This window comes from Heliconius melpomene, chromosome 19, assembly GCF_056956725.1.
Source record: "Heliconius melpomene rosina isolate 202511_hmr_F chromosome 19, ASM5695672v1, whole genome shotgun sequence".
Lineage (NCBI taxonomy): Eukaryota > Metazoa > Arthropoda > Insecta > Lepidoptera > Nymphalidae > Heliconius > Heliconius melpomene.
In genome coordinates, this window is record NC_140407.1 from 13,444,881 (window position 1) to 13,472,407 (window position 27,527).

Here is a 27,527-nt window from a genome sequence, read left to right on the forward strand (position 1 = left end):
ATTATACAATTATATATTATAGTGATAGGAAAAACATATAAACATGTGAAATATTTTTTTACTTATAATTATACAATTATATATTATAGTGATAGGATAGTCTTGGTCATACAGGTACGCATCTTCAGACCTTCCAGCTGCTACTATACTTGCAATCTATTAAAATTGTGTACTGTCGTCTTTTTCCCATTCTTCCTCTTTGAACATTTTTTTATATTTCCCACGAAATAGGGACAGTTTTTAAGACTGGTAGATATAGGCCATTAGACAATAAGTGAATTGAGACCGCATGTTCTACATCAGGCTTCACCAAGAGTGTATTGTTTCATTTATGTAAACAGAGTAAAAAGGGGAACTGAGTATTTGGCCTTTCTAAATTTTCAGAATACCTTTGATTATGTTACTGGCATATACTCATGAATACTGTACGCATGAATATGTATTCATGAGTACAGAAGCATCGAGCAAGGTATCCAAGCTGAAGTTAGCGCTGCCTTGATTGAAAGAACATGTTTCAAAAGGCAAAGTGCTGGTCAGTGCTATATATAATCATTCTGTTAAATCAATATGGTATCATTATGGTAATTCAATATAGGTAATTAGAGGTAAATTAATATAGGTAGTTAGAGGTAAACTAGTACAAACAATTAGAGTTAAACTAGGTAATAATCTTCATTCACTGACAATAAGAAATCGCTTAGAGCTTCTTTTTTCGAACATACACTAACAAAATATAATGTTGAATAGGTAGGTATTGTTTAAATTACATTTGTATAAACATGCGATACCTACATTATGTATTTCTTTTTTGTTAATAGAAGAGTAACTGGAGTACTTTGAATTATGATAAATATAAAAATATTTCAATACCTTAGATTTAGTCAATGATAACTAAAGTTTCTTCATCATAAATCCTTTCCCAAAATTTCATATTACTTCCATCGACGTTAAGTGAACATTTTAATTCCTTGTCTATGATCATGCAGTAGCGCTCTTTTTCTGTAAATTGCACCCATTCAGTTGATATTTGCTTCGACGTGGGATTTCTGAAAGATGAGTCTAATTTATTTATATTGTTTCAGAAATAATGTTACTGTTAGTCATTAGTATATTTTGTGATTTATGGACGATTCGATTCCATTAAGACATTTTCCTTCCACACTTTCCGCCGAATTCCGGAGGCATTACGTGTACATACTTGCTATAGTAGAATAAATCACGGCGCTAAATTCCGCTGTTTTCAGTCTTTAAGTATATAAGATGTTTGTTGTCTATTGTGGTGGAACATAGTAAAACTGCCTTTTTATTGCTTATAATAAAAATAAAACATTTTCCTAAAAAAATGCTATAAAAAAATTACATGTTTCATTCCAAGTTTTTAAAATGTAATTTATAGTAATGATAATGTTTATTAATATTTACCCAGTAGAAGCAAAATTAAACCACAACTGAACGATTTGTTTTATATCGCTCTTAGAATCTTCTGTCAATGGAATGTCTAAGCTGGTCACGTTAAAGAGATACGGTAAATCATCAGCATGACAAACTCCAGTTAGAGTGTCCATTTTATAAAACTTTTTTGTATAATTTCTCTCAGTTTCAACGACAAATTTATACAAGTAAACTGGCATGGAAGTAAAGTAACTATGGTAGCGTGCAAATCTACAGATGTTATATGCGAATAACCTGTCTGTTTCAAAATCCACGAGTTCCTGCAGCATATCTTTATTTAATTTTTTATTTTTAAAATATTTTTTTCTTATTTTTCTATCGATTTCCAATATAAATTCATTATTTAATTTTAATTTCAATTCTCTCGGTACTACAGAACCTGTTTTATTTAAAAATTCAAGAGTTTCAGGAAAAAGTCTACCTAATTCTATTCCTTCTCCTGAAGTATATCCTAAAATTATTGGTACTTTTGATACAAGTCCTCGTTTTAACAAAATAGGCGGAGGTTTTGTAATAAAATGCTCTCCGATTAATTGCTCATTTTCGATTACAGGTGAAAACAATATACTATCAGTAATATCTTTATGTTCTGTTTGTAAAGAAGGTAACTTAACATTTACCAAAGATGAAACGGAGACATTTCTTAAAAATTCTAATAATTCCTCTTTATCCTTTGTGTCATTTCCTAGTATTTTACCAAGTTGAAATGCACGTTCACGAGCATGAATACTATAAGCCCATTCACTTATACAAACTCCACTTTGACATATTGCTTTATTGAATAAACCTTCGCTCATTTTAGAAAGTAAATGATATGACGTAGACGCCGAGCCAGCGCTGCATCCAAAGATCGTTATATTATCGATATCGCCCCCGAATGCTGTTATATTCTTTTTAACCCATTTCATTGCTGCAACTTGGTCTTTTAAGCCGGCGTTACCGGGCACTTCTTCATTGTCTAGACTTAAAAAACCCAGCACTTCCAATCTATAATTGAACGTAACGAGAATCATATCATGTTGCATAAAAAATTCTGGCCCATAATAATCTGAGTTTCCTGAACCCGTGTAAAAGGACCCGCCATGTATCCATATCATTACTGGTAAGAAAACCCCAGAAGTGACCGTTTTGGTGTAGATATTAAGGTAGAGACAGTCTTCACTGCCAGAGTCAATTCGCTGTAAGCGTTCATTGTATTGGGGACACACAGGTCCATGTTGTGTAGCGTCACGAATGCCGTGCCATTTTTCTGGAGGTTCAGGAGCCTGTAAAAAATATCGCTCAGGTAACTAGTTTTATTACGGCCCCTTTTTAAAATTAGCTATATTATGCAAGGTGAACGAGACCTTTTAAGTAAATTTCTATCCTCGATTTGAAAACACTGTAAATAATAGAAATTCTGTATAAACAACTTCAAAAGTGTTGAATATAGAATGAATATTCGAATTTCGAAATCTATTACGCATTTGTTTTTGGACAAATTCAATAAGTAACAAGTGATTATGAAGTTAGAAAATTAAGCCATTATCAATGATAACAGTTTGCTTGTATCCGTATAATAACATGTCGAATTACCAAACTCACCTTGAATCTTAATGGGCCCAACGGTGGCTTTGCGTATGGAATTCCTTTAAACGCTAAGTATGCCACGTCATTGTTACGACAAAGTTCTCCTCTCAAGGCGCCTTGTTCTATTTGCACCACAGTCATTTTAGTCAGTTTCTGCAAAATTCACTAGTTTAATAGTAACTGTACTTAATTAATAGTCCAATTGGTAATTGGCCAAATAATGCATATTTCTAACCTTCAAGAATAAATAGTACTTAAATAAAATATCATTATCAATATGACGTGTTTCACGATTATGTAATTTAGTAGGATACCTATCTAAAATAATGTTGACTTGTATACTCAATGGAATACCTACAGCTATATTAAAAATAATATTATAATAATGCTATCATTAATATACATAAATTATTTTTTTATTAACATAAGTACAATATACAAATATATATATACAAATACATATTACAAATGATAATATTCATTCGTGGCACATTGTTTGACTATAAGCGTAGCGGTTGAGGGTTCGATTCGCATTTGTGGGAACGGACTACCTATTGTGGTGTGTTTTAACACTAGGTTCTTCTTGCCACCTTGCCATGAGATACAGGTGATAATTTTATAGTAACAAATTTTTACTGGCATAAAAAGTACAAGAGGTTATGTTTTACATAACCTTAAGACTTTAAGACATACAAAATTAATTCTTATAGGCTATAACGCGATCCTAAAACATTGCTAAAATATAAATCGAAAGATTTAAAAAATAAACACACCCTTAGGACTGTTATTCCAAAAATTAACAAAAGGATCGTACTTTGATTAAATTCAGAGACTATCTATATAGGAGAAAGAGACGGGCATATGTAGTAAAACGGCATCCCCGTTTGGGTAATATTAAATAAGCAATAGAATCAAAACAAAAAGGTATATTATATATTTATTTATTTATCATAGCTACTAATCAAAAATGGCTATATATTAAATTATCATATGCTTTTTACATTTTCGTCTTCTCGTTTAGTTTCCTTGTTTGACGGAAAATCGCGAGGATGCCCTTGGGACTTGGGAGAAGGTTTTTAGAACGAAATTATTAAGTTTTATATCTAAGACTAGAATCTATCCACAGCCACATTGTTAACGTCCATGGCTCGAGCTATCAATGTTATTTTTTCAGAGGAAAAAATCGGGGTGAGATATAAACAGATTATTATTTGCCATTATTTACGGACAAAATGGGAACAGTATCTAGTTATAGGCCATAATGTGGTACCCCCTCGCGTCTCATTGACATTTCCTCATTATGACCATCCATGGACTGTGACGGTGGACTGATAAAACTAAACGAAAATCATAAACTAAAGACTGGTGGAAACGGTCTTTAACGTCATCGGTGATTAGTCCAATGAATCCCATGCCCTTTATCACGCCGGCGCTTCTTTGAGACTTTGTGCGTCCCGGATGTCTCACTCCAAGGACAGATTTAGCATGATACTCCCATCAGATACAGTTCCTAAGCCGGCACAAGGCCATACAATCTGCTACGTCAGGAACTCTAAGACTACCTCCAATTAATGGCGTCGACGTCGACGTCGGCGTCAACTTTTGAACACAATTACAGCCAAATTTTAATAACGATATATTTTATTTCCAAAATATATAATAAGGATCCATAAGATATTAAATAATATACTACTTACATTTTAAAATAAATTATAAAGCATCTACTTGTAAAGTTCCCGTTTTAGAAAAGAAAACTAAGTAAGAACGTTCATAGAGATGTATAACTGAAAAGCATTGTAGCGAATAGGTGAAACAGAATTTTATCTGAGCTAGATAAGTTTTATTATCAGCAATAATACCTACTTATACTAGTGTATGCATTATACATAATTTGTGTGAATAATTACTTTATATATGTATTTTATTTATGGTTATCAATGGCAGAAACTTCTTTACATACGGAATAACTAGTCTAGGTGTCAATAGCTTACATATTTAATTGTTTTTTTCATAAATAATCATATTTAAATTATTTTACGTTAAATTGGCATGGTAGACGTATAGTGCAATCAACAATACAAAAAAATTTTAAATATCTATTTTTTATTCAATTTCAATTGTTAATGTTTTTCATTTCTCCTTCATCGTCCCATCTAGTGGTCACAGGCTTATATTAAAATTTATATTGAATTTTTCCCCCTCGCAAATATTTTTAAGTGTTTTCGTTGAATATGTTTTACCGTATTCTGTTACAGTTTAAATTTCCGCTGTATATCAAGAGACGTTTGGCTAAAAAAACAATTTTGGTTTGAAGGGAAAGTACCTATAGATGAACCCTCGCCCCTGAGGCATTATTAGGGTCTTGCAAACTACAGATACTATTTGGAATTCCTCAGGGAACAAAGGGGAAAGAATTCTAAATGAAAACTGTTCATGTGAAAATGCTTTCATTGCTTTTTACGCACCGCCACAGGCAATTCATATGTTGTTATTTCCCAGATAGTGTTCTTTTGGGGTTCAGGAAATGTCATTGTGTATGCTCTGTGGGAGTTGAAGTTACAGGAAATGTATTGCGCTTCATTGATTTTATGTTGACTGTTTATCAATTTCTGAGGCCGTCGTGGCCCTGGGGCACAGGCGTGCGACTTTAAAAGTGACGGTTGTGGGTTCGATTTCCATTTAGAGGAATCGAATATTTAATATTTTCACGCCTTTGAGTTCTGCCACTCAATTCGCAATGCCTCGAGAATTTGACGCAAAGTAGTGACCGTTCACTACGTTCCTAGATTCTCTCTGCCTATTATGTTATGGGGGTAATCAGCATAAAACAAATATAAAATTAAAAGCCGAGGCATAGCATCTACTCAAGTGTGATTGAAAGTTGAGATGTAAGAATTCCGTGATAGGTAGGTACTTTCTCTACTACTGGATACTTGTCAAAGAGGTACCTAGATACTTATGTTACATTACATAAAGAGATATTTATTTGTCGGTGCATATTTATGTATTAGATACTCATAGGTACAGTGAAGGTTTTTAATTGAAATTTTTTATCTGAATATTTTTATGTATACCTACCTACACAATAACTGTATGTACTGAGAGATATACAATTAAAATTCTTCCGTAATTGACAACCGATGCTGGTTGACGTAAAAACCTGCAAATAACAATTTAAACCTTATTTTGATTTTGTTCATTGTAAGAAACAAGATTCCTTGGAAAATGTAGAGTACCTATCATTAAGAAAGGACTTCTTGAAACTACTACAGGAATTAAAAAGTTACATAAAATCTCTTATTCTCATTTTATAGTCGAAAGTATGGAAGATTAAAACAGAAATATGTTTGAAGTCCACATTTATGGCTGTTAAGTTAAAGCAAATGAAGCTACAGGCGAACTATCACATAAGTTTTGGTAAAATGAATGATAGAAATGAATAGTAGAAAATCCATTAAGCATATTTTACAAGATAATTTATCAAAGCTTTTTTCCTATTTCTCGAGTATTACCTACCTTTTAAATAACTTAAATAAGCGTTAAATATTAATTTCTAAACATCTGTCATGTTTTTAAATATTCAAAATAGAGATTCGTAATTTAAGCAGACTAGAGTAGATACGTGTGCCTCGTCCAATTATGCAAATATACACGAGTATCCCCTAAAATGATGACATTTGATGTTATATTTGGTGTGGGGTACGTAATATAAGAGCAGTTGCATAAATTTTGCCAATTTGACACGGAGTATCGCGGGGAGAGTGAACACCGAGAGGGTTGCGAGGCCCCGTGGGCATGTGCAGCGATCCGTCCCACGCAATCATCGTAATTGCGCAACCATCCAGCCCTCTCACAAAAGATAACTATTATGCTGTTATTAAGATCACTAACCAGCAAAGGGAGTTATAATTAAATTATGGCAAGAGCAACACTGGTCGTTTAATGTGCAATTTCGGAATATTATAGTCGACAAGCTAAATTCTAAACAATTTTTTATTAGTAGTGAAGCTTTAGTACCTATATCTAAATAAATATAAGTAAATTGTGTGAGAAGTTTAGAAAGTATTCTTGTCGTAGGTAAACTTCGAAAATATGTTTTGTTAAGTCTATCCATTCATGTAGTCCCTATTGTTACAAATTAGCATTGTTTGCTACTGTCACGTACTTGTCTATCATTTTATCACGTACGTATATCATTTTACAAATCGATAAATATATAAAACTAAAAATGAAAAGCTTTATAATACTATGCAGTCATATAATGGACAGTACGTTAGGTATAAGCTAAGCCTTGTATTTGTGTGAGTGTTCACATATAGTGTAGGTCTGACGTAGACTCAGCACGTCTTTTGCTTAAACTAAACCGGTTACCGGTTTACACTTCTTTTTGACAACCGACCTAGACGTTTTTTTTAGCTTCACGCTATATCCCGCGTTTTACAGGATAGGTGGAAAACCCGAGAATCTGTGTTAAGACACTTTCCACTGAATTCTGGTGGTATTGCGGGTTGAGTGGTGGAACTTAACGCCGCGCTTTGCCTTTGCGTTACCAAAGGGGGAAAATGAAATAATAAATATTTCATAAATAAATGTGAAGTACTTAAGTGCCTATATAATTTTATTTTATTCAAATTATTAATTTTCATGTCATTGAAAAACCAAACAATACCTAAGTACATATCAACCATGGGGTAACGACGTACTATGTATACTGAATAGGATAGCAAACTGTGTAGCTAATAAATAATTCACTAGGTACCCTCACTATGAATCCGTCGTCAAGTACGATTTCATCTGGTAGTTGAGCTAAGTTACCTATTTATAATTTCATAGATAGTAGGTAAAAAGTTTATATAAGAATATTATGAAAATATTATTTATCTGTCATTAAACTTATTTCCAAAAAGGGGGAGGTTCTATATTCGTTAACTATTTTTTTTTATGTTTGTAATTTTTTTTTTAAATTGGTTCCTGATTTGGAATCAGGATCTTAATGGAAATCGGGAGAAACTCTCGAGTTTTATTAGCACATACTATGTTTTTAATATAATTTGTTATAATTAGGTATCATGTATTTAATTTGATTTTGTGGCCAATCGTGGCGCAGGAGCACAAAGTCTGAGTGTAAACGCGCTATGTTATGGGTTCAATTTCCAGTCGAGAAAATGAAATATTTAATATTCTCATTGAGAAATTAAAATATTTTATTTCTTCGCTCATTCGCTCTGGTGTAGAGGCAAAGCGCGGCGTTGAGTAAAACAATGATTAAGCATTTGGGTGGATACATGGACCATGTATCAAGCTGTGTAGGCTGCATTACCTACATTGCACTATGACCAATAGGATTGAAATAGGTAACTATAAAAAAAGCTGTAGGTAACAATAAATGACTTATTTTTGAGGGAGGAGGAGGGAGAATTTGAAAGCTTGTACTCCCCAAAAATCATTATACAAGTATATGACGGATGCCCTTTAATACGGCCCCTGACGGATACGACTTGCGGGTGAAAGGGGGTAGGCTCATAGGTACCTCTAATTAATACCAACCTATTTATCTATATTTATAAAGTGCGTTAATCTCAGGAACCATAACTGAATCTAATTGCTAAATCCTTCAAGAGTTCTGGATAGACCTATGTAAGTACAAAAAAGGGACAGCTTGAGAGCTTCCGTCCGTAAGCGGTTAAAGTTATGGAAATATCATGTATGACGGAATCTTTCCCCTTTAAAAATAACTATTGTTATGGCTCACAAATCACAAATATAAGGGGTTAGTTATGAAACTATTTTAAGTAATACAATAATATTCCTTATCCAATTATGTAAGTACGTACCTACCTATGTTTTGCTTTTACTGCAGATTGTAAGTGTCCTTTAAAACAAATTTAACGTTGCATTTTTAACAAGTAATCGCGTTGATAAGGCGGCCTATGTCGCAGGCGCGCTACTATTGCTAGTAGGTAATAATAATAATACGGACATGGTCGCGAACTTGGGAGCACATCAAGCTGGAGGTGCCCACCTTATCATATTTGATCATCTGTTAATCGTCTTATCCTCAATTCTCTCATTCTTTCGAAAGTACAGTTTATAGGTGTAGGAATGTATTTATTTGAAACTATAATAATCTCGTAGTAAAGTCGTACTTTCGTGGCCCTGCGCCATCATAGTGCAGGGGCACAGTGTGGTTGTGGGTTCGATCCCCGCTAGAGGAAATGAAAGCATTTCTTCGCTTGGACGTCGAGGCAAAAGTGTGGCATTGAGCCACCACTCAACACGCAATGGGGAACGGAGTTTCTTAACACTACGTTTCCTCTGCCTACTTTGCTGTATGCGGGATCATTTAATTTTTTTTTTTTTTACAGTAATAATCAACCCAACGACTTTTTACATGGCACCTATACAAAGCAATTAATGTAAATATTTATCAATGAATTATGATTTTTTTAAGCTAAATAAGTAACGGATTAATAATTAAAAAATAGATAATGAAATATGCTAGTGCTATTTAAGTATTAACAGATATTCTTTACCTTGCGCGTCGTCGACAACGGCATCGCAGCGTACGCATTTGGACTAGCCTGATGTAGGTAAATAAGGCTTTTACACAGTGTACGTTTGGAACGCGTCTTAAGTTTATATTAAGCAAATGAAAATTGAAATTCTACGTTTGATGGAGCTGCTACAGGTATGTAATTTACTTACATAATTTAGACAAAATGAATAAACAAAATAAAATGATGAAATACATGCAAAAGTTTCTGTTTTTTGTTTTCTAGTTTTCTATTTTTATTTTATGGCTTTTGGCGTGGCGTGACAGTAGAGCATAGTTTCGCCAATGTCACGTAGAAAAAATAAATCATTAGGTATATTAAAACAAGCTTTTAACTTATGATAGCTGATGGCTATATTATGAAAGCCGATGACAAGCACAGGTTCAATATTCGATAATGGAGATATTATGAAAATATATAATCCGCCATTGTTGCAGCAGGCATATTTTATTTGCATCAATATTCAATACTCATTATTCCATTATACTACCTATTCCAAATTGCAGCTTAATCGTATATGTATAAGAGGAAGACAAACTAAATTTATTTATAAGTATGTAAGTATGTACCCCACATAAGTGTCTTAATGGGAACGGAGTAACTTATCACAAGGTTCCCAGGTTCCCTCTGCCTACTATGCTATGTACCGGATACAGCGTGACACTAAAAAACGCTTTAGTTGCCAAAAAAGCACGCCATTATTTACTTATTATTATTTATTTGTTTGTTTATAAAAATCTTGAGAAACATAGGTATTTAAATTAATTTTATTGAAGATTACGCGAAATATTCTCTAATGACTAACTCAATGCAACAATTAAATTAAACAGCAACTGACAGTAACTAAGTAAACGCACTTGGCGGGCGGTTAACGTCGCGTGCACTTCATACCTCATGGTTGAACAGTCGCTCGCCGCTCGCAAGTTTTATGTGAACAGCTGCCTATCTCTCCGTCTCTGTCCCGCACGCGCAGTTGTGCGTCGATTGGTGCGAGACGGTACACACTGCTGCCAGTGTTAAGTTAAGCATTCTGTGCGACGGAGCGGCCTTCGTCGGCTTAGTTCATTCGCTCGCCGTGTCTGTTAGACTGTTAGTAACTTTGAATAACGCTTGCCTCTGGACGTCGTGTAACGTGCTTTTAACAAAGTTTTTATTTATCAAATATGTGCATAGCATAACAAAAATAATATGCTTATCAAAGTGCTTTTCTTACTGAATTTGTGATTGTTCGCTCTGGTAATGCTAGTGTGATGGAATTTTGTATTGTGAAGGAAACATTCCTTAGTTGAGTTGAGTGAAATGTAAAATTTACATCCGAGTTGGAAGTTTTGTTTGAACCAATCAAGTATTGCAAAATGCAAAGGAATTGTTAAATAATGAGAAATAATTGATTTAGAAAGTTTCTGTAGTGCCAGCCATGGGGAACAGACGATTGCTCATTCAGTTTACGTTGCTACTAACTTGTTCAGGTAAGCAAACTGACTTGTCTTACTTTCTGAGTCACTAAGAACGCCACGCAAGCGTTGTATCTTGCTCGGTAGTCGGTACTAGAATTAAGATAAAGGTAAATAAATAATATATTTTTAGGTAAAAATAAAAACATAGGTAATTTTCACTATCTGCTCAAAATTATTATAATACAGAACGTATTAAACTTGTAATAAATAGTGCTTCTTAAATTTTATTAAGGGCATCGTGGTTCAGTGAAACAGCGTCTTTTATCGATGGTTGTGGGTTTGATTCTCACTCGGGTTTACAAATATTTTATTTATCGCTCATAGACAAGAGGGTTGAGTTACTCACCGCCACGCTACTCGCAGTGCCTTGAATGCCCGCGTAAAAGTAAGAACAGAGTGTCTTTGCTCTAGCTGAAGTGTGAAGTGAAACTATAAAATATAATATTTAATCTTGAAAAGAAGACACCTTCATGTTCTTTCTGTATTATATGCAATGCATTAGTAACTGCATACAATACATATCTATGTAGGTATTTATATTACAGTATTAGGTATTTCTTGTATTTTGCATTTTGCTTCACGGTGCTAAGCTCCACACTTACCGCGAAATGTTTCAGACATTGCGTGTTGAGTGTGATAACTCAACGCTTACCCTTGTTACCAAAACGAAAAAATGAAAATTTAAATTATTTCATTCGCCTAAATCCAACCCACGACGGTCGCGTTTAAAGTCACGCTTGTATCACTGCGCTACGACGGCCTCAATTAACGGCATTTTCGATATTTCGAATGACTAACGACAACAATTAGAATGCTTAATGGAATTTCTACCGAATTTCTTCCACCGAATGTACATAGTTGCAAATTGCGCATTCGATTTGGAAGACTCAAAACAAATGTAGATATTATATATGTGTGGTTCGAAATCTATTGTATAAATGAAAAAATCGAAATGTATTGTATAGTCCGACAAGAAGTTTATGAGTTATCAGAGGTACGCGCGGACACTTTCGCAGAATGCATATATTTTAAGATACCTACTCGGGAACGTCCCCGCTCACACCGCACCGCTACCCCGCGAGCCCGATCAGAACACTAAAGTACAGTAGAACACTACGCCAAGTGTTATTTACTGCGCCAGTTTGGATATATGACACAAAATGACACCAAACTCCGCATACTTAACATTATTCACTCGCCTGTACATGTGCTAAATTGACTCGTGCCAGTGTTCACATACTTCATAAAATAGTTGTTGAGCTATACAGTCCATTATTTTGAATTAATACTTTATATAAGCTAAAAAATTAATGTTTAAAATTAGGCACGTCCGTAGGTACTTACAAATGCGTAAAAGAGAAAGAGAGACTTTTGAGAATAAAGATTGGCCGATCAACAACGTTAGTACTGCTCTCACATACATTGCATTTGATTTGATTCCCGATATGTATTTAATATGTTTTTTTTTTATTAATTTGCATAAGTAGGTACTAAGCCAAAAAAAGTACGAGCATATAATAAATAATCATCTAGTTTTGTTTATAAACAATTAATATGGCGTTATTGAAAATTATTAGTTTTATCTATAATAATTAATAATGGTGAGATTCCTAAATATCATTAATTATTTTTTGTATTTCTTGTTGCAATTCAGTTTTTAGTTTAGTAGGCAAATCATGCTAAAGTCAATTTCTATGGGAAGCACAAAAAAATATGACGGTTAACGTTTAATTTGAAAATGACACACGTACTATTAGTGTTTCTAATAGTACCTACCTATTAATCAGTTCCGAGGACTTTTTCAATTAATAAATAAATTACACTTAATAATGCCATTACCGCATCACACGCAAATCATTTTACATGTTTTAGTATCACAATTAGCACTTGGAGTAATTAGATTAAAAATATTGTATCTATACAGAATTTTACATATTGCAATTGATAGGAAATGATTTAATAAAAACAATTTTTTTGATTTTTATTAACTCTATTACCGTTAACTTTTAATTTAAAAAAAATGATTACCTGCTGAAATATTATTTCAAATGTATAAAATAAATCAAGATTGAACAAAACAAAGGTATCATTTATATTTATTCATACAGTATTCCGCTTAGAGTTTTCCGTTTTTTTCATTAATATCAAGCATTGATAAATCCTATCCTATCGTCTTATTTGGCTCGTGTCGATCCCGGCACCCGCATCAAAATTTTTTGACCATGCGTGACGTCTGCACCCGCCTCCTGCATCTCCCAGCCAATAAGCTTCTCCGACTCTTGCAACCTATATATAGTAATAAATTACTATGGTCATTTACGTACCTTTCGCGCTATTATTGACATTGCTTAGTTCTATTTATAATATACTCGTAATGTAAAAATGTTCTATAAAAATATTAAATTGTTGTAGTAATTCTAGAAATAAAAAATAATATGTTATAAAGATATTTAATTTTTTTATATAATACTATTCTGTTACGTAATAAAATAATGTAATACATACATTCGTTTTTTACAAAATTACTAAAATTAAGCGTTAGCATTGTCATGTAAAAAAGTTCTAATTTTTTTTAATGACAAATCATATCTAAATTATATGTATTAAAATGTTTAAATATCATATAGCTTTTTTAGAAAATTTTCTATGTTTTTACTATAAATTTTTATCTTCCGTTCTCTGCGTAGATATACTCGTAAACTTAACAAATCAATTGGTTGCGGAGATTTCATAATTTATTATTATCTGATAGTTAAATGAATGTAAATAAGTAATGAAAAAATTACTTAAATATTGTATTATTAATGCAATTGTTTTTTTAATAATGTCACACAAACTTTAATAATGTAATATTTTCAATATTCGGCAGTAGTATCCTAGTAGATATATAAATTTTAGAGAGCGACCGCATAAGCCAGCCTTCCTATTTCCTATGAAAGTCCTGGTGTTTCATGTAAATATTATAGTAAAATAAATTTTTCTTACGATATAACCTTATAACATTGAAAAATTCTTATAAATCGGGATGAACATGGCCCTTTTTTATATTTGTTACATTCGAGCTGAGCTGCTAGGGTTAAATACGTTCGTTTCACCATCTTCGTTTTTTTGTGTCTACAGAAAATACTCACCATGTCGACCAACTCTTCCTAAGGAGTTTTATTAATATTTATTATAGATTAAACGGTTTGCTAAGGTTTCGAATCAGGCATTCAAACCTTAAGCAAAATAAATTATAGCCTAAATGTTACCTAAGACTATCTAATAGCTAGCTACAGAGGAATAAACAATAAACTTTCATTAAAATCCGTCAAGTTGCTTTTTTTGTGAAAGGCGAACAACAGGAAGATACTAGATAGACAAAACAAAAAGTAGAAAAATCTTACTTAAGACTTTTACTTATGTGTAAGTATAGAACCCAAGAAGTATATTTTTATGTTTATTATTCAAGGTACAAAATTAACTTATGAACAGAATGAACTATTTATAGATAAGAAACAGCAAGAACAATTCTTGTTAATTAAAAATAACATAAAAGAAGTAGCTTCTGTTTCTGCCTCTCAGACCTAAGTCAAAGTTCATTTTGTGTTTGTATATAGAAATAGTGAGCCAATCAGCGCCTGATCGGGTAGAGAAGAAACGGGATGCATGAACTTAACATAGCAGAGCGAGGGAAACTCGACTGGGGATCGAACCCATAACCGTCGCGCTTAACATTCTGACGCTGTGCCACGACAGTTTCAACGGGACATAATCGTTGACAATTTGTAAATGCTAAAAAACAATAGATAACGCTCGAAAAAATACAAAATCCACTTTCTCTCCATTTCACGTTTGCTCAAAGGGCAAAAGAATATTGGTTCTAAGTAGTCGACTGTACTCTGTACTCGACTATCATCTTGTACTCTGAGAGGAAAATTATGTTCCACAAAACCAGTTTGGATGCAGGTGTGTGCTGCGGGCGTAACGCTATCTCCAAGCTGAGACGTTTATTTTTTGAATGTAACGCGCGCGGGGGTAGTCTATGGTCAGCTGCCGCGACCATAGACTACCGAGAGTAGATGGTAAATTTAAGGAATTTTATCATTTTAATTTAACAATTAGTAAGTAGAAATATATTTATAATCTGTTATTAAATTTCCAACTTTCGCGCCAATATTATATGTTTAAGTTTCATATAAAGTACCTAGTCAGAAGAGAATGATAGGTTTCTAAGTATATTACATAATTGAATTAGTCGATCTAGGTTTGACGACCGACGAGTAGTTGGTGTAAAGTGACTGACGGTATAAAACACAATGAACGTATATTTTCCTCGACACAATAAAGGTTTATGCTTATCTTCAGTTTCCCACTAAAGTATTCGCACACTTTTACCGTTACTAAGACTATATCAAAGAAGCAAAAAATGTACTTTGTTGTCATTAAAATTCAATTTTCAAGTTAAAAATTAAATTAATTTTCAAGTAGTTAAAAACTAAAGTGAGGATTTCATCTTTAAATATCTACAATCTTATGAACACAAAGCGCCAAATAGTGCGTTAAATTTAAATTAATATTTTCATTGTTAACTCTGCATTGTGTGAAAAAACACTATTATTTACAATAGAAAAAGAAGTAAAGAACAAGAATAGGAAAGAAGAGACAATAACAGATTAATATATTTATTATCTTGAAACTTCTTCATGAACTAGATTCAAAAGCATTATTTGAATTAATTACCTCATGTTTACCGTTTACATTTTTACTTTCGCAAATCTAAAGGACAATACCTTGACCATTGACGGCCATATACAACTGTTCTGTCCGTGTTCGGACTAGATGACACAGCTACTTGGTATCTTGGTCGAGATAAAGTCCTTTCTAGTTTTGGCTTAATTACCGTATACCTTTGAATAAGAGTATTACTTCGAATAACATTTATTTTATTTTCTTATTATTTTATCCATTGGCAAGTTGGTTAGTTAGGCTTATCAGTTATCACACTATCACTAGGTATATTGCGTTATGGATTATTAAGTGCATTATTTATAATGCCTGGGCATTGTGAATATCGACCAGACCAAGAGTGACAAGTGTAGACTTGTCACTATTGGGCCGTTTCATGGTACATATAGTTACCATATTATATACTAAACTCGAAGTAGCGCGTGTGGATGGTCCACTTGTGTGGACCTCGTGTCTTCTTGCATTAAGTAATTAAATAAAACTAACCTAATTTTGTCAGATACACTATTTCAATTGAAATGTATGAACATCTCGGAATAGTTTTATTTTTAGGTTAGCTAATGATCGAACGATTTAACTGATTCGCTATAGATTAAAAATAATTTTGTGTATAAACATTATCATTTTAAGTATATTAATTTCCAAAATGTGTATAGGTATAGTCTGTACTCCATACACAACATATTTATAAGATATATGGTCAAGTTCTTTGATATATGCACACGACATTATATCCAAAACTAATTACCTAAGCCCGCCCGCGTCTGTCTGTATTCACTTCCAAATGAGCATTTGAAGTGTCACGCGTGACGCGCTGTCACTTCAAAACCTCCCCACACCTTGTTCATAATCATTTGCGAAATGGTCCTTTAGTAATTGGTAATTCACAGTAAGCCGATGATGTGTTATATTTATAAAGCTTACATAATAATTTTAGTTACAGTTAGCCCAATACACATAGCCATTATTCGTAATGCTCGAGTAATATCAATAATTTTCTTAATAATCACTTGGAAATTAGCTTTTTAAAAATTAGTCAAATGTACATCTATAATACCCAACCTAATCTATTTTCTTCTATTGAGTTGAAAATAATTTTATAAACCATGATGGTACCGTTAGACATAAGAATCGAAATGTGTGCCAGTATTACAAATGTGTTAAGAGCAAGAGTCATATATCTCAATGAGTACCCACTTGTATAACTCATTCTACTTAAAAGTTGCTGCGAGCATTGCACCTCCACTTTATTTAATGTCACCGCTTTACGTTTAGTTTTTGTTAGCAATGTGTTAATAGATTTAACTTGATTTCTTAGGATTCTAAAGAGGTCTCTTTAAATGGAGAAAACAACATAAATTTAAAAATTATAGAGGTCAAACGTGGCTTAGAGGCATTAGCATGTGAGTGTAAAGTCGACAGGTGTGGTGGGTTCGATTCCCACTCGAGGAAATGAAATATTAAAAATTTTCTTTTCCTTTCGGTCTCGACTCCCGCCACTCAGTATTCAATGTTGCTGAATATGGGTGGAAAATGAAGAACGGACTGTTTGAGAGGTGATATTATTCTCACCTATCCACAGAATATGGGGGATGTTGTCAATATTAAAAATATAGATAAATGGTTTATCTAATTGCCTAGATGTCTTAATTATATATGATTTCTTTTTCTATTTTGTTATCTACTATCTGATCCTCTTTAACTTTGTAAAGGTTCTTAGATAAAAAGATCAAAGATAAGTTATATTTAAAATTGTGTTCAGTCAATCGTTGCTATAGGTAAGGAGCATCTCGCTATTCACTCTTCCAAAGCGTTTTTTTGCTCAGCGTCAAAAGCTCCGCCATCTGCAGGACGACTTGGGCTCGGCTAACATGTGGCGTCCTCGTTGCTCTACAGTATCGGTTGCGCACATCCGGGACTGAGGGCCCGTATATTTATAAATTAAGATTGTCATTAGTAGCATTCTTTATTAAAATACATTTTAACATTTAAAAAAAATAAAAAAATGTATTTAAAAAAAAAACATAAAATCGCTGTCATTAAAACTAGTCTTATTTGTATAGTAAGTATTTGCTATTGTACTAAGCTAACCGAACCTGCACCTAAATATCCGTAGGTGGTTATAGGTTGGATTCTAAATACTATTACTTATTTTCAAGCTCTAGGAGGCCAAGCGCGGCGTTGAGTTCCGCCATTCATCAATCGTCTGTGCGAAAGGGAAGTGTCCCAATCTTAAGTCTGCCTACCCTATATTATGTCATAAAAAATGTTCATACATATTTAATATTAGAAACCAAAGCACAGCAAACAATTTTCGCTAGTAGGCCTCGTAGTTGCAGGGGATAAAATTGTAACAAAAAATACACAGACAGGTAAATTTCTCAAATGAATAGAAAATAATAAATCTTGTATTTAGCCCTTACAAAGGAACACAATCAAATTTTTCATAATAGAATAAACACAAAGGGTAGTTGCAGGTAAGATGATCACCCTGGCCCTGGTCGAACGACCCAAAAAGTAGAAATGTGTGAGAAGAGATGGAGAATATAAGCATACAAATAAGTGCGTGAGTGAAAGAGACAGATTCAACCGGCTTGGCAAGAAAACGTAACGAGAACTGAGCCCGTGTTCTCCTTCAATATTATTAAAAGCTAAACTTAGGTCTGCTATAAAAAAAAGGAAAAGGTTTTTATTAATACCTATAATATAATTTGAAAAGAATTCTTGAAACACAAACACTTAATTATAAATATATTTATTTTCTTTATACGTTTTTTTGTAACTACCTACTACTGTGGAATTTTAATACAAAAGAAGACAGTAAGACATTACTATTATTTTAGACATAAAATCTAAATGATTTGAAAGAGAAAGATCAAAGAGTGCCTCCTATTCTAAACTGAAAAATATTATTCAGTTTTTAAAAAATCGAAAAATGAAAAGCGAAGAAACGTAACAATCTGCATAATACAATTCTATAAATATTTGCCGTAAATATTAGAAAAAAATATAATATAATATAATTAAATATAATTTTCAATATAAAATGTTCCTGTGTTGTTTATTTAATAGGATTATTCCAACGAAACCGTTTTGCAGTGTTTCCGAGTAGCCTTAGTAATGCGTGACGGGAAACAATCTAGAGCAGAGTTAGTTTCAATCTTATTAATTTACAAACCAACTTAATTTTTTTGTTACGATATTTACTTTGTATTTAGAATTATTCAACCCATTTAAGATATTAATATTTTTACATTTTCATAGTATATAAGAATACTAATAATAAATATTTAAATATATATTATATTTAAATATTTATTATTAGGTTAGGTTTAGGTTTTTTATATTTTTAAATGTATCTTTTTTATAATAATTTATATTTAAAAATGTAAAATTGATTCACTAATTTAATAAAAGTATATGAAAATATTTTAGCTTAACAATTGAAGAATTTACACTTGTACACTTTCGTATGAACAATATGAAATCAGGTTGGTACACCTGAGTATTAACCGATAAAGTTAAGAAGTTATATAACAATGTTTAATCAAAATGTTTTATTTTATAATAAAGTTATATTTATGTAGTTCGACACTTGTAAGTAGGTCCTATACAAGTCTACTTTACAACACATAATATTCAGTTGCAATTCGAGACATTGTGAGGGTTCCCGCATAGTCCCACGCTCTCGCTTCGCTACGTGCTCGCAGTGCTGCTTGTAACGGTCGCTGACTCGTCCATTGTCAACCGAAGCACGTGTGAGCGAGTGTTAACCAAGAACAAAGACACATTAGTATGAGACGGAAATTTAAAAAATTGGTCTTGAAACCCAATAAGCGATCTAACTTAGATATCTAAGTATTTTAATTTGTGAAAAAATTACGAAAATCAACATCAAATAAACTATTTTGCTATCTAGGTGGGTGTTTAGCATATTCACACTGCTTTGCCTTTTTGTAAGGAAGATTCTGAAAGTAATCTTATGTAGATACACTTGTACTTACGTACACAAAAATAATACAATTTTGAGGTTATAAAGGTATGGAGTGTATTAAAAATTATTTCTTTATTACTTTTTAAATATATATTATATATGACATAAACATAATATATTTACAATGCAGCACTACTACAATGCATTACGACGAATTTTAGTGTTTTGTAAATAATACCAGTACTATACAAATCGACGCGAGAATACTCGCACTTTGTTCCGGTTATTTCATTTCGTTTGTTTCGAAATAACCTCCCAAGTCCCACCTCACTTCACTTGAGTAACAAAATGAAACAGATTTTTTTACGATTATAGTGTTTTTTTAAGTAAATTTTAAAAGTTGTTGAAAAATAATTGTGTAACCCTATTGGGACATTAATATTTTTTAAGTAAATACCTAAACATAAGAAGTTACAGATGAGCAGCTTAAACTTTTTTGTGGCGGCTCTTAACGACTTAAAAATATAGCAAACAAAGAGAAAGATAAGTTTGAAAGTAACTGACTTATCTATTTTTACACTTCTTTTTGTGATAATAGAAGTAATGCATTAAGCACACGCACAAAACATACCAATTCTTAATTACTATTAAAGTACCTACTTATTTTATATGTAGTATTATTATGATTAAACATAAAATTATAAGAGCCACTGAAGCTTTTGGCGCTTTTTATTTTACGCGCCAACCCACCTACGTCACATTTTCGGACAGACGATTGCAGCTGCGCTACAAGATTCAAAAATATATATATTTATACAATTTTAATCGCAAAATAATAAAATTATCCAAGCTTAATTCGGATTTGTCCATTATAGGTTCCGTACCGATTCCCCTAATAAAAAATTCTCTCAACGAGAGTTGAGTTGAGTTGATTTTTGCCAGCAAACTAACTTTGTTCTTCACAGTGTTTGTATAAAGCACAAAGTTATATTTGCAGTTTCTGAAAATGTAATATATTGCGTACTCTATTTCGTTCAAATAATTTAACGATGAAACTTTTCATTAAAATCTACGGCTCATATCTATTTTAGAAGTTTATCTTTCAAACGATTGAAATTGGGAAATAATGATTTAACGAACTTCAATGTCATAGTAGATCTTCAAAAATGAGATCTATCTAAAGCCACTTGGCACAAATGTTGTTTTTTTAGTTCCAAGTTTGGTTTTGATTTTAATATCTCTTTTTTATTTCTACCTGCCAAGTTACATCTGTGTAGTAATTTTGGAAAGTTTAAGTGTTCCATATGTTGTCATTGGGTTACGGAATCCTAAAAAGCCCTTCCTTTACGACAGCTAAAATTGGAGCTAATGAAGGACATACGGATATTGGTATTTGAGTAAGAGCGAGCGAGAGTACACATTGGTATTTGAGTAAGAGAGAGAAAATTTTTACAGTCTTATAAATGATTCTGGGTAAAGAAATAACATTCTTTGTATAAATAGGTTGGCATAGGTTGTTGGGGGAAATTAACCATTTTTACTTGTAGGTACTTGAACTATGTCTAAATTCTTTGTGAACTATAATTATACATGTTCAAATAGCATGAAATTGAATGATTGTTTTAATGTAAAATACAATTAAAATGCACCCTCTCAGTACTGAGACAGTACCTTTCTTCTCGGCATCTTCTCACACTGTACAAAGTATAAGTAAGACCGTATATGGAACACTGCTCTCACTTATGGGACGGTTATGGCAAGTACCAATCATATGCTTTGGAGTAGATTAAAAGACGAGGTTGAAGATTTATCGAAGAGGAGACCCTTGTTGATACTTACCTACTACTTACTTACCTGTAGAGCCTTAACCATTGGCGTATGTATGGTCGCCTCGTTGTCAGTTTTTTTTATCATATACGTTTCGGATCCTCTAGGTATCTGTGTTTCCTATGTCATACAATCTTCAAATATAGCGTCAATTGTATTTCATTTTAATTTTCATTTTGTGTTTAGAAAGGACATAACATGTAAAAACATCTAGTTGCACTTAAAAGTATATAGTCCCTATTTTTACAACTAACTTAAATACGATTTTAAACCATAATATTTTAAATCGAACTGAGTCACGTAAGTCATGCTGGGTCCATCAGCAAGTTTCTATTCACCGCGAGGCTATCGATACGGCGCACGCGACCTAGGAGTATGTCATTGACCGCTGAGCATCCTACTAACTGTTGCGTAGTTCCTCTTGGAAATTCATTTAGCCGAATTTTATTGTATACAAATGAGCTCTGATTGGCTTAGGCTTGGTGGTGGTAGTAGTTTGATACCCTATTTGATCTCTGTTCCCTTTGATAGGAATTGATTACCTAATCGTGAACCTTTATAGGCGCTGTAATCTATAAAGGAACAGAAATAGATTATTAATTAGAATTCACTGAAAAAGTAACATAAAATGTTAATATAAATTTATACTGTACAGTATATATTAGTCTTATTATTAATATATGTTAGATATTGACATTAAATATAGAATTAAAGTTTATATTTTTTTTATACTATTTAATTATTGTTATCTTTCTTTTCCTGATTTTCTATTTGTTTATCTATGCCTTGCCAATAAGGTGGAGGCACTTGTACACCATGCCACCCTATTAAAATATCTATAAGTTTAATAAATTGTTAATTAAATAATCTATAATGAAGAAATATATGTACATATAATAGATATGAGCATAGATAAATAATTATTCAATAACTAGTTATTAATTATTCGCAACTAATAGCAGTGGCCACTGGCCAATCTCGTAACGACTATTAATAATATTAAATTAATTTTGACATTTTTTGTTTGTTTGATTCGGTTTAAATTCTATATATATATATGTATATCTGTTGCTACGGTTGCCACACATTTTGACTTTGACTAAGGTATTCTTTTGAGTTAGGGGCTAGGGTGTTTGAGTTACAAACTGCCTGTAATGTAGTCACATGAGATTTGATACATTTGTGACAGTGCCAGCCATCGTCTTGGCAACATTTATCATGATGATGTTTTCAGCTGAATACTTTGCACTCTCTGCTCACCGGCAATAGACAAACCGATACAATTTCTACTTATAACGGAATAATCGTGGTATCTTAAAACGGTCTTTAACCCAATCTTATTTAACGCAAATCTATTTTGGTTACCAATATCTCCAAATTCTTTGCAAAAGATACAACGATATCTTTCATCTTTATTATGACAACTATCTTTACAAAAGTTAATGTTATTTGTATTGCATTAAACTTCCTAGAAAAGTATTAATATTATAAACAGGTATCTTTTCCAAAGCTACATGGATCAAATTTTCGTTTACAATGGGTATCTACATCGTCATTGGACAATTGGACATTTGAAACCGATCGTTATGCGAAGCATGTCCAAACTTTATACTAGACAACAATACATCGGATTTGGTGTACCAATCAAATGTATTGCTAATACAGGTCGCATTGGAATATTTGTACTGATTCGGACAGTACATTAGTATTTAGCAATAGTAGCTGAAGCTAGTATTTGGGGGGGCTAGTATTTGGGAGATTTATTGCCCTGAAATTTCTAGTCTACCTTTACAAAGAAACTTAATATATTAAAATATTGTTTAAATCTTATCATGTAAATTGACCTAATACAGCATCAGTTATTCAGTTAGTTGGAATAAATCCTTAAACTATAACTCGTGGCAGTACTCTCGCGCCAGGGAGAAAGGCACCACAAGTTTTGATACTCCGCAGTCCTTGGCTTTCCTGCTGGCTTCACTCCCGCTGACTAAATGTGGTCACCTTGCGTGGTTGTTCCAGTGATGACAATTTCAATAGAATTTATTTTCATTGCTAGCATTGCTTTAATATGTTGCTGAAATTGTATTCAATATTCAATTTTTTTTATTTCTAGGAAGCGATTAAATTATATATCTCCTCCATACGCTTTATATAGAAACCGAGCTGGCTTCTATTCGAAGCATTTTAGTATTTTATGGTTATATTCATTGGTCATATTTGTAGTTTGTTTATATGCAAATATGTAGGTGTATGTTTGTACATTTACGTGGGTAATTCATTTCAATTCAAACAAGTATTTCAGCCTTTACCAATAAAACAAATGGAACTAATATTAATAAAGTGTACTTTATAAAATAATGAATAAATCTTAGTCTTACAAAATATTTTTTTAATAAAAATTTTGATCTAATTTTAATAGTTTTTTGTTAACTAATTGCAATAGTTATCATCATTATCTGTATATGAACATTTAATAACTATAATTATTTGTGTTGCAGTGTTTAGGTACGCCTACTGCAGCGATGAGCAGCACGACGCCAGAGAAGGGGACGACGTGACGATGCAGTGCCGGTTCTCGCTGGAGCCGGTCGTCGGCGAGTCGCTCACGTACTATTGGGTGCGCAGTACGGTTAGCGGACACGACAACGTTGCCATTGGCAACATTCCTTTAGAGACTAATTACCAGTAAGTAGACCCAATTACACTCGGAGAACAGAGAATTCAACTATAAAAAATATCTAAGCTAGCTAGACGGAAATTTTAAAATATTATTAAATATATTGCATTTTATTTTTGTATTTTTATCATAGTTATTATGCAGCATTATATTATACATATAACTTTACTAATATAGAACTTATATCATCTTATATAAGTATCTTTGGATAAGTATCTCCCGCATTATATCGCGGATACTGAGATAACTTAGTGTAAGATCTCTTCGTTTCTTTACTTTCTCTTACTAGTGGGGAAAATAGAATACACATTATCAGAAAACGATTCATACTATGTCATGTATTTATATATCAAAAGTTAACATATATTACAAAAAAACACTTTTATATGACGAAATTCGACTCCAAGTACCTAACTACTAACAAAACAATGACAAAACTAGCATGTCATGAAAGAAGCTAATTTAACATTCCTATGACAAGTATTTTTTTCTAATCAATGAATTCTTTCCGTTATCCAGATCTTTTTTATGTCTACCAAAATTATCACCTTTTAGCATTACGAGCTCCTGGTAACAGATGTACCTTCAAAAAATATATTTGCATATTTTTAATTGACAATATTTTTTTTATATTTTTTATGTCTTTAGCGCTTAATGAACATAAATTACTTTTAATTATTCTCAACTTCTAATATTTTAGTATAGACAGCTAATACTGTTATACCTTCTTATTTTGATTTATTAAAATATTTTTATACAACAACTATGCTCACCCAATACTAAAATGAACATAAAATTTAATTTATTAATATGTACTACGCAAAAACTTTTGACCCCTTTTTAAGCAAATTGCGCGGACGGAGTAGTATGAAATTTGGCACGTTGCTATGGCAACGCGTATTATTATAATACGCGCCAACGGTCCTTTAGTATTAAAATAATTGCAATTTTTCATATATTTTTTATTTTACAGAATCAGCTATGCTCCATCAGAGGGCCGTTTTGATCTGATAGTGTCAAATGTGACATATGAGAGGGACAACGGGCGGTTTGAGTGCCGGGTCAAAGCTGGTGGATCAGGACGCACTCTTCATTCTCAAGGCTACAATTTAGTGGTCCTCATTCAGCCTCAGCCGCCCGTGCTGAAGTCTGGGCCGCACGCTCAGGCGCAAGAGGGCTGGCCATTAAATTTAACGTGCTCTAGCTCCGGTGGATCTCCAAATCCAACTATAAAGTAATTGAATTTAATACTTTATATATAAAAAAAAAAACAAAAAGATAAATGGAAAGACATTATATGGAAATGTTATAGATTTTTTTTTTTATAACACTCTTATAGGTGGCTTTGCCTGCGCCTGCGTCGATAAATTAACTGTCCAATACAAAAAACTATTCGAATCAGTAGTTACTGAGATTAGTGCGTTCAGTTCAACCTATTTGGTTCATTCATTTTATAGCATTTATTACTGTAAATAGATATACAGAATTAATTATTAGATACATAGAATTCTCAAAAAGTGATGCGTCAACAATATTAATTCGACGTATTCTGTAAAGCAGAATATTTTAAACCGTAATCGTCATAAATGTATATGTACGAAGAATGTTAAAGGCGCTCTTGCTTCATATTACTTACTGTGAGACTAATTATTTATTTAAAACTTGCAAAGAGAAAAGTTCGTATGTTTTTTTTTATCTTGAATATAGTTAAAAGGTAAAAGTTAATGCTAGGTTAAAATAATTGTAAAAGAAACAATAACAAGATCTGGCATAATATGTATGAATAGGGTCTTGCTGGTTAAGAATAAAGTTTTATGTTGTTATCTGATATTTAATGCTACCACATATATTTTCTGTTTCACCATCAAACTAAAATATTTAATATTTTCATTTCCTCGCTCCGGTAACGAGGCAAAGCGTGCCTCCAGAATTCAGCGAAGAGTGGGAAACGGTAGTGTCTTAATAGAAACGGACTGTCTTAACACTAGGTTCCCAGGTTGCCTTTGCCTACCTTGCGTATTATGTGCGGGGTAGGTACGGTGTAAATCTAAACAAGAAACTTATAATGATAGTAGACGTAAAAAGATTTAATAACACTGTTGTTGTTTATATGTTAATATATTGATTTTATTGACCAGGTGGTACCGAGATGGATCGATACAGGCATTGGAGGCTGAAATCATAGCTGGTAAGACACGCGCGGAGCCCACAGTGGCCTTACTGACACTGGAGCCCCGCCGCGACGACGACGGCGCCACATTCCGCTGCGTGGTACGTAACCGCGCCATGCGTGAGGGACAGCAGTTAGAGGCGACCGTAGAATTGAGCGTAAATTGTAAGTATACATATTATATGCCGATTGTTAATGTAATATGCTGAACCAAGTAGCAGCTAAACATATGCATATGCATATAAATAGCTATTATTATAATCTTGCCTTTAGGTAAGTCGTGAAATGTTTAGATTAGTTTTTATTAATATTTTATGAAAAATAAAATATTATATCTATATAGTCTTATTGAAATTTATAAAATAAGAGGGCTATTTAGATTTGACATACGGTGTATTTGTATAAGGAGAAAGCGCGGTTCGACGACGTCATCGAACACGTGTAAGCCAAAAACTGTCGAAAAGAGAAGGGACCTGTGATGTGTAACTTTCCGAGAATACATACATATATTAGTATTGAGTGGAAATTTTGAAATAATTATGAAATTATTGTGAAATAATCATCAGAGGTTTAATTTGTAATATCTGAATATCGTGTAAAATCTATGAGTAATCCATTAATATAATTTTATTATTTCTAGTAAGGTCTTAGAAATCTTAAAATGTGACTAATCCGTAGTTAAGACACTCCGTTACCCAACTTAGGTAAAGAATGTATATAATTATCTACCTATCATGAAAGATAAGTATTGTAGATAATTATATACCCGCTTCACGCTGTATCCCGCTCACAGTAAGGTAGGCAGAGGGAGTCTAGTGTTAACACACCCCGTTCCCTACATTCCGTCGAATTCTGGAGGCATTGCTTGTTGAGTGGCGGAACTCAACGACGCATAAACATGAAAATATTAAATATTTAATTTCCTCGAGCGGGGATCGAACCCACAACTGGTCGCGTTTACAGTGGCCCGTGCCTCGACTGGCATTAACTTAAGTATTCCTTTTAAGTTGCTGATCTAGTTAGCTCACTCTGGTTTGATAAATAAGCGCGGCCGTGAAGTAAGATGAACAGATGGCGCCCACACCCATACAAATTAATTCCTTATTTAAATATATGTACATACTAATATAGCGTCAAAGGTGTTTTCAATTTTAAATGT

General features: G+C 32.8%; 2 protein-coding genes across 8 annotated transcripts in view; one reads left to right on the forward strand and one right to left on the reverse strand.

Annotated features, from left to right (window-relative positions):
* Window positions 1–40: 40 nt before the first annotated feature.
* On the reverse strand, window positions 41–9,611 carry LOC146528903 (juvenile hormone esterase-like). Of its 6 annotated transcripts, XM_085202535.1 has the most exons (5): window positions 9,555–9,611; window positions 3,037–3,174; window positions 1,423–2,717; window positions 871–1,046; window positions 41–304 (listed from the first exon to the last, which is right to left on the reverse strand). In XM_085202535.1, the coding sequence occupies exons 1-4, from the start codon at window positions 9,576–9,578 to the stop codon at window positions 878–880; spliced, it is 1,626 nt and encodes a 541-aa protein (XP_085058661.1). In that variant the 5' UTR covers window positions 9,579–9,611; the 3' UTR covers window positions 41–304; window positions 871–877. The 6 variants fall into 6 exon arrangements, with proteins under 6 accessions (XP_085058661.1, XP_085058660.1, XP_085058662.1 ...); XM_085202534.1 differs by having other exon boundaries at window positions 41–1,046; window positions 9,555–9,610; XM_085202536.1 differs by lacking the exon at window positions 9,555–9,611 and adding an exon at window positions 4,719–4,878 and having other exon boundaries at window positions 41–1,046.
* Window positions 9,612–10,612: 1,001 nt separating this feature from the next.
* ed (hemicentin protein echinoid) overlaps window positions 10,613–27,527 on the forward strand; it is a 30,806-nt gene continuing 13,891 nt past the window's right edge. The window contains exons 1-4 of one of the 2 annotated variants that reach the window (XM_085202533.1): window positions 10,613–11,044; window positions 24,020–24,206; window positions 25,172–25,432; window positions 26,337–26,533. In XM_085202533.1, coding sequence (XP_085058659.1) covers window positions 10,993–11,044; window positions 24,020–24,206; window positions 25,172–25,432; window positions 26,337–26,533 — 697 coding nt within the window. In that variant the 5' untranslated portion in view covers window positions 10,613–10,992. The remainder of the gene's footprint in view (window positions 11,045–24,019; window positions 24,207–25,171; window positions 25,433–26,336; window positions 26,534–27,527) is intronic. The other variant, XM_085202532.1, reaches the window with a different exon arrangement.

What these genes read in the sequence shown, in the direction of transcription:
- LOC146528903 (XM_085202535.1), bottom strand. Translation starts at nt 9,578, where the DNA reads ATGCCGTTGTCGACGACGCGCAAG. An exon ending in CGTTGTCGACGACGCGCAAG is followed by an intron (nt 3,175 to 9,554) that starts GTAAAGAATATC and finishes TGAATTTTGCAG; the next exon opens with AAACTGACTAAAATGACTGT. An exon ending in TGGGCCCATTAAGATTCAAG is followed by an intron (nt 2,718 to 3,036) that starts GTGAGTTTGGTA and finishes TATTTTTTACAG; the next exon opens with GCTCCTGAACCTCCAGAAAA.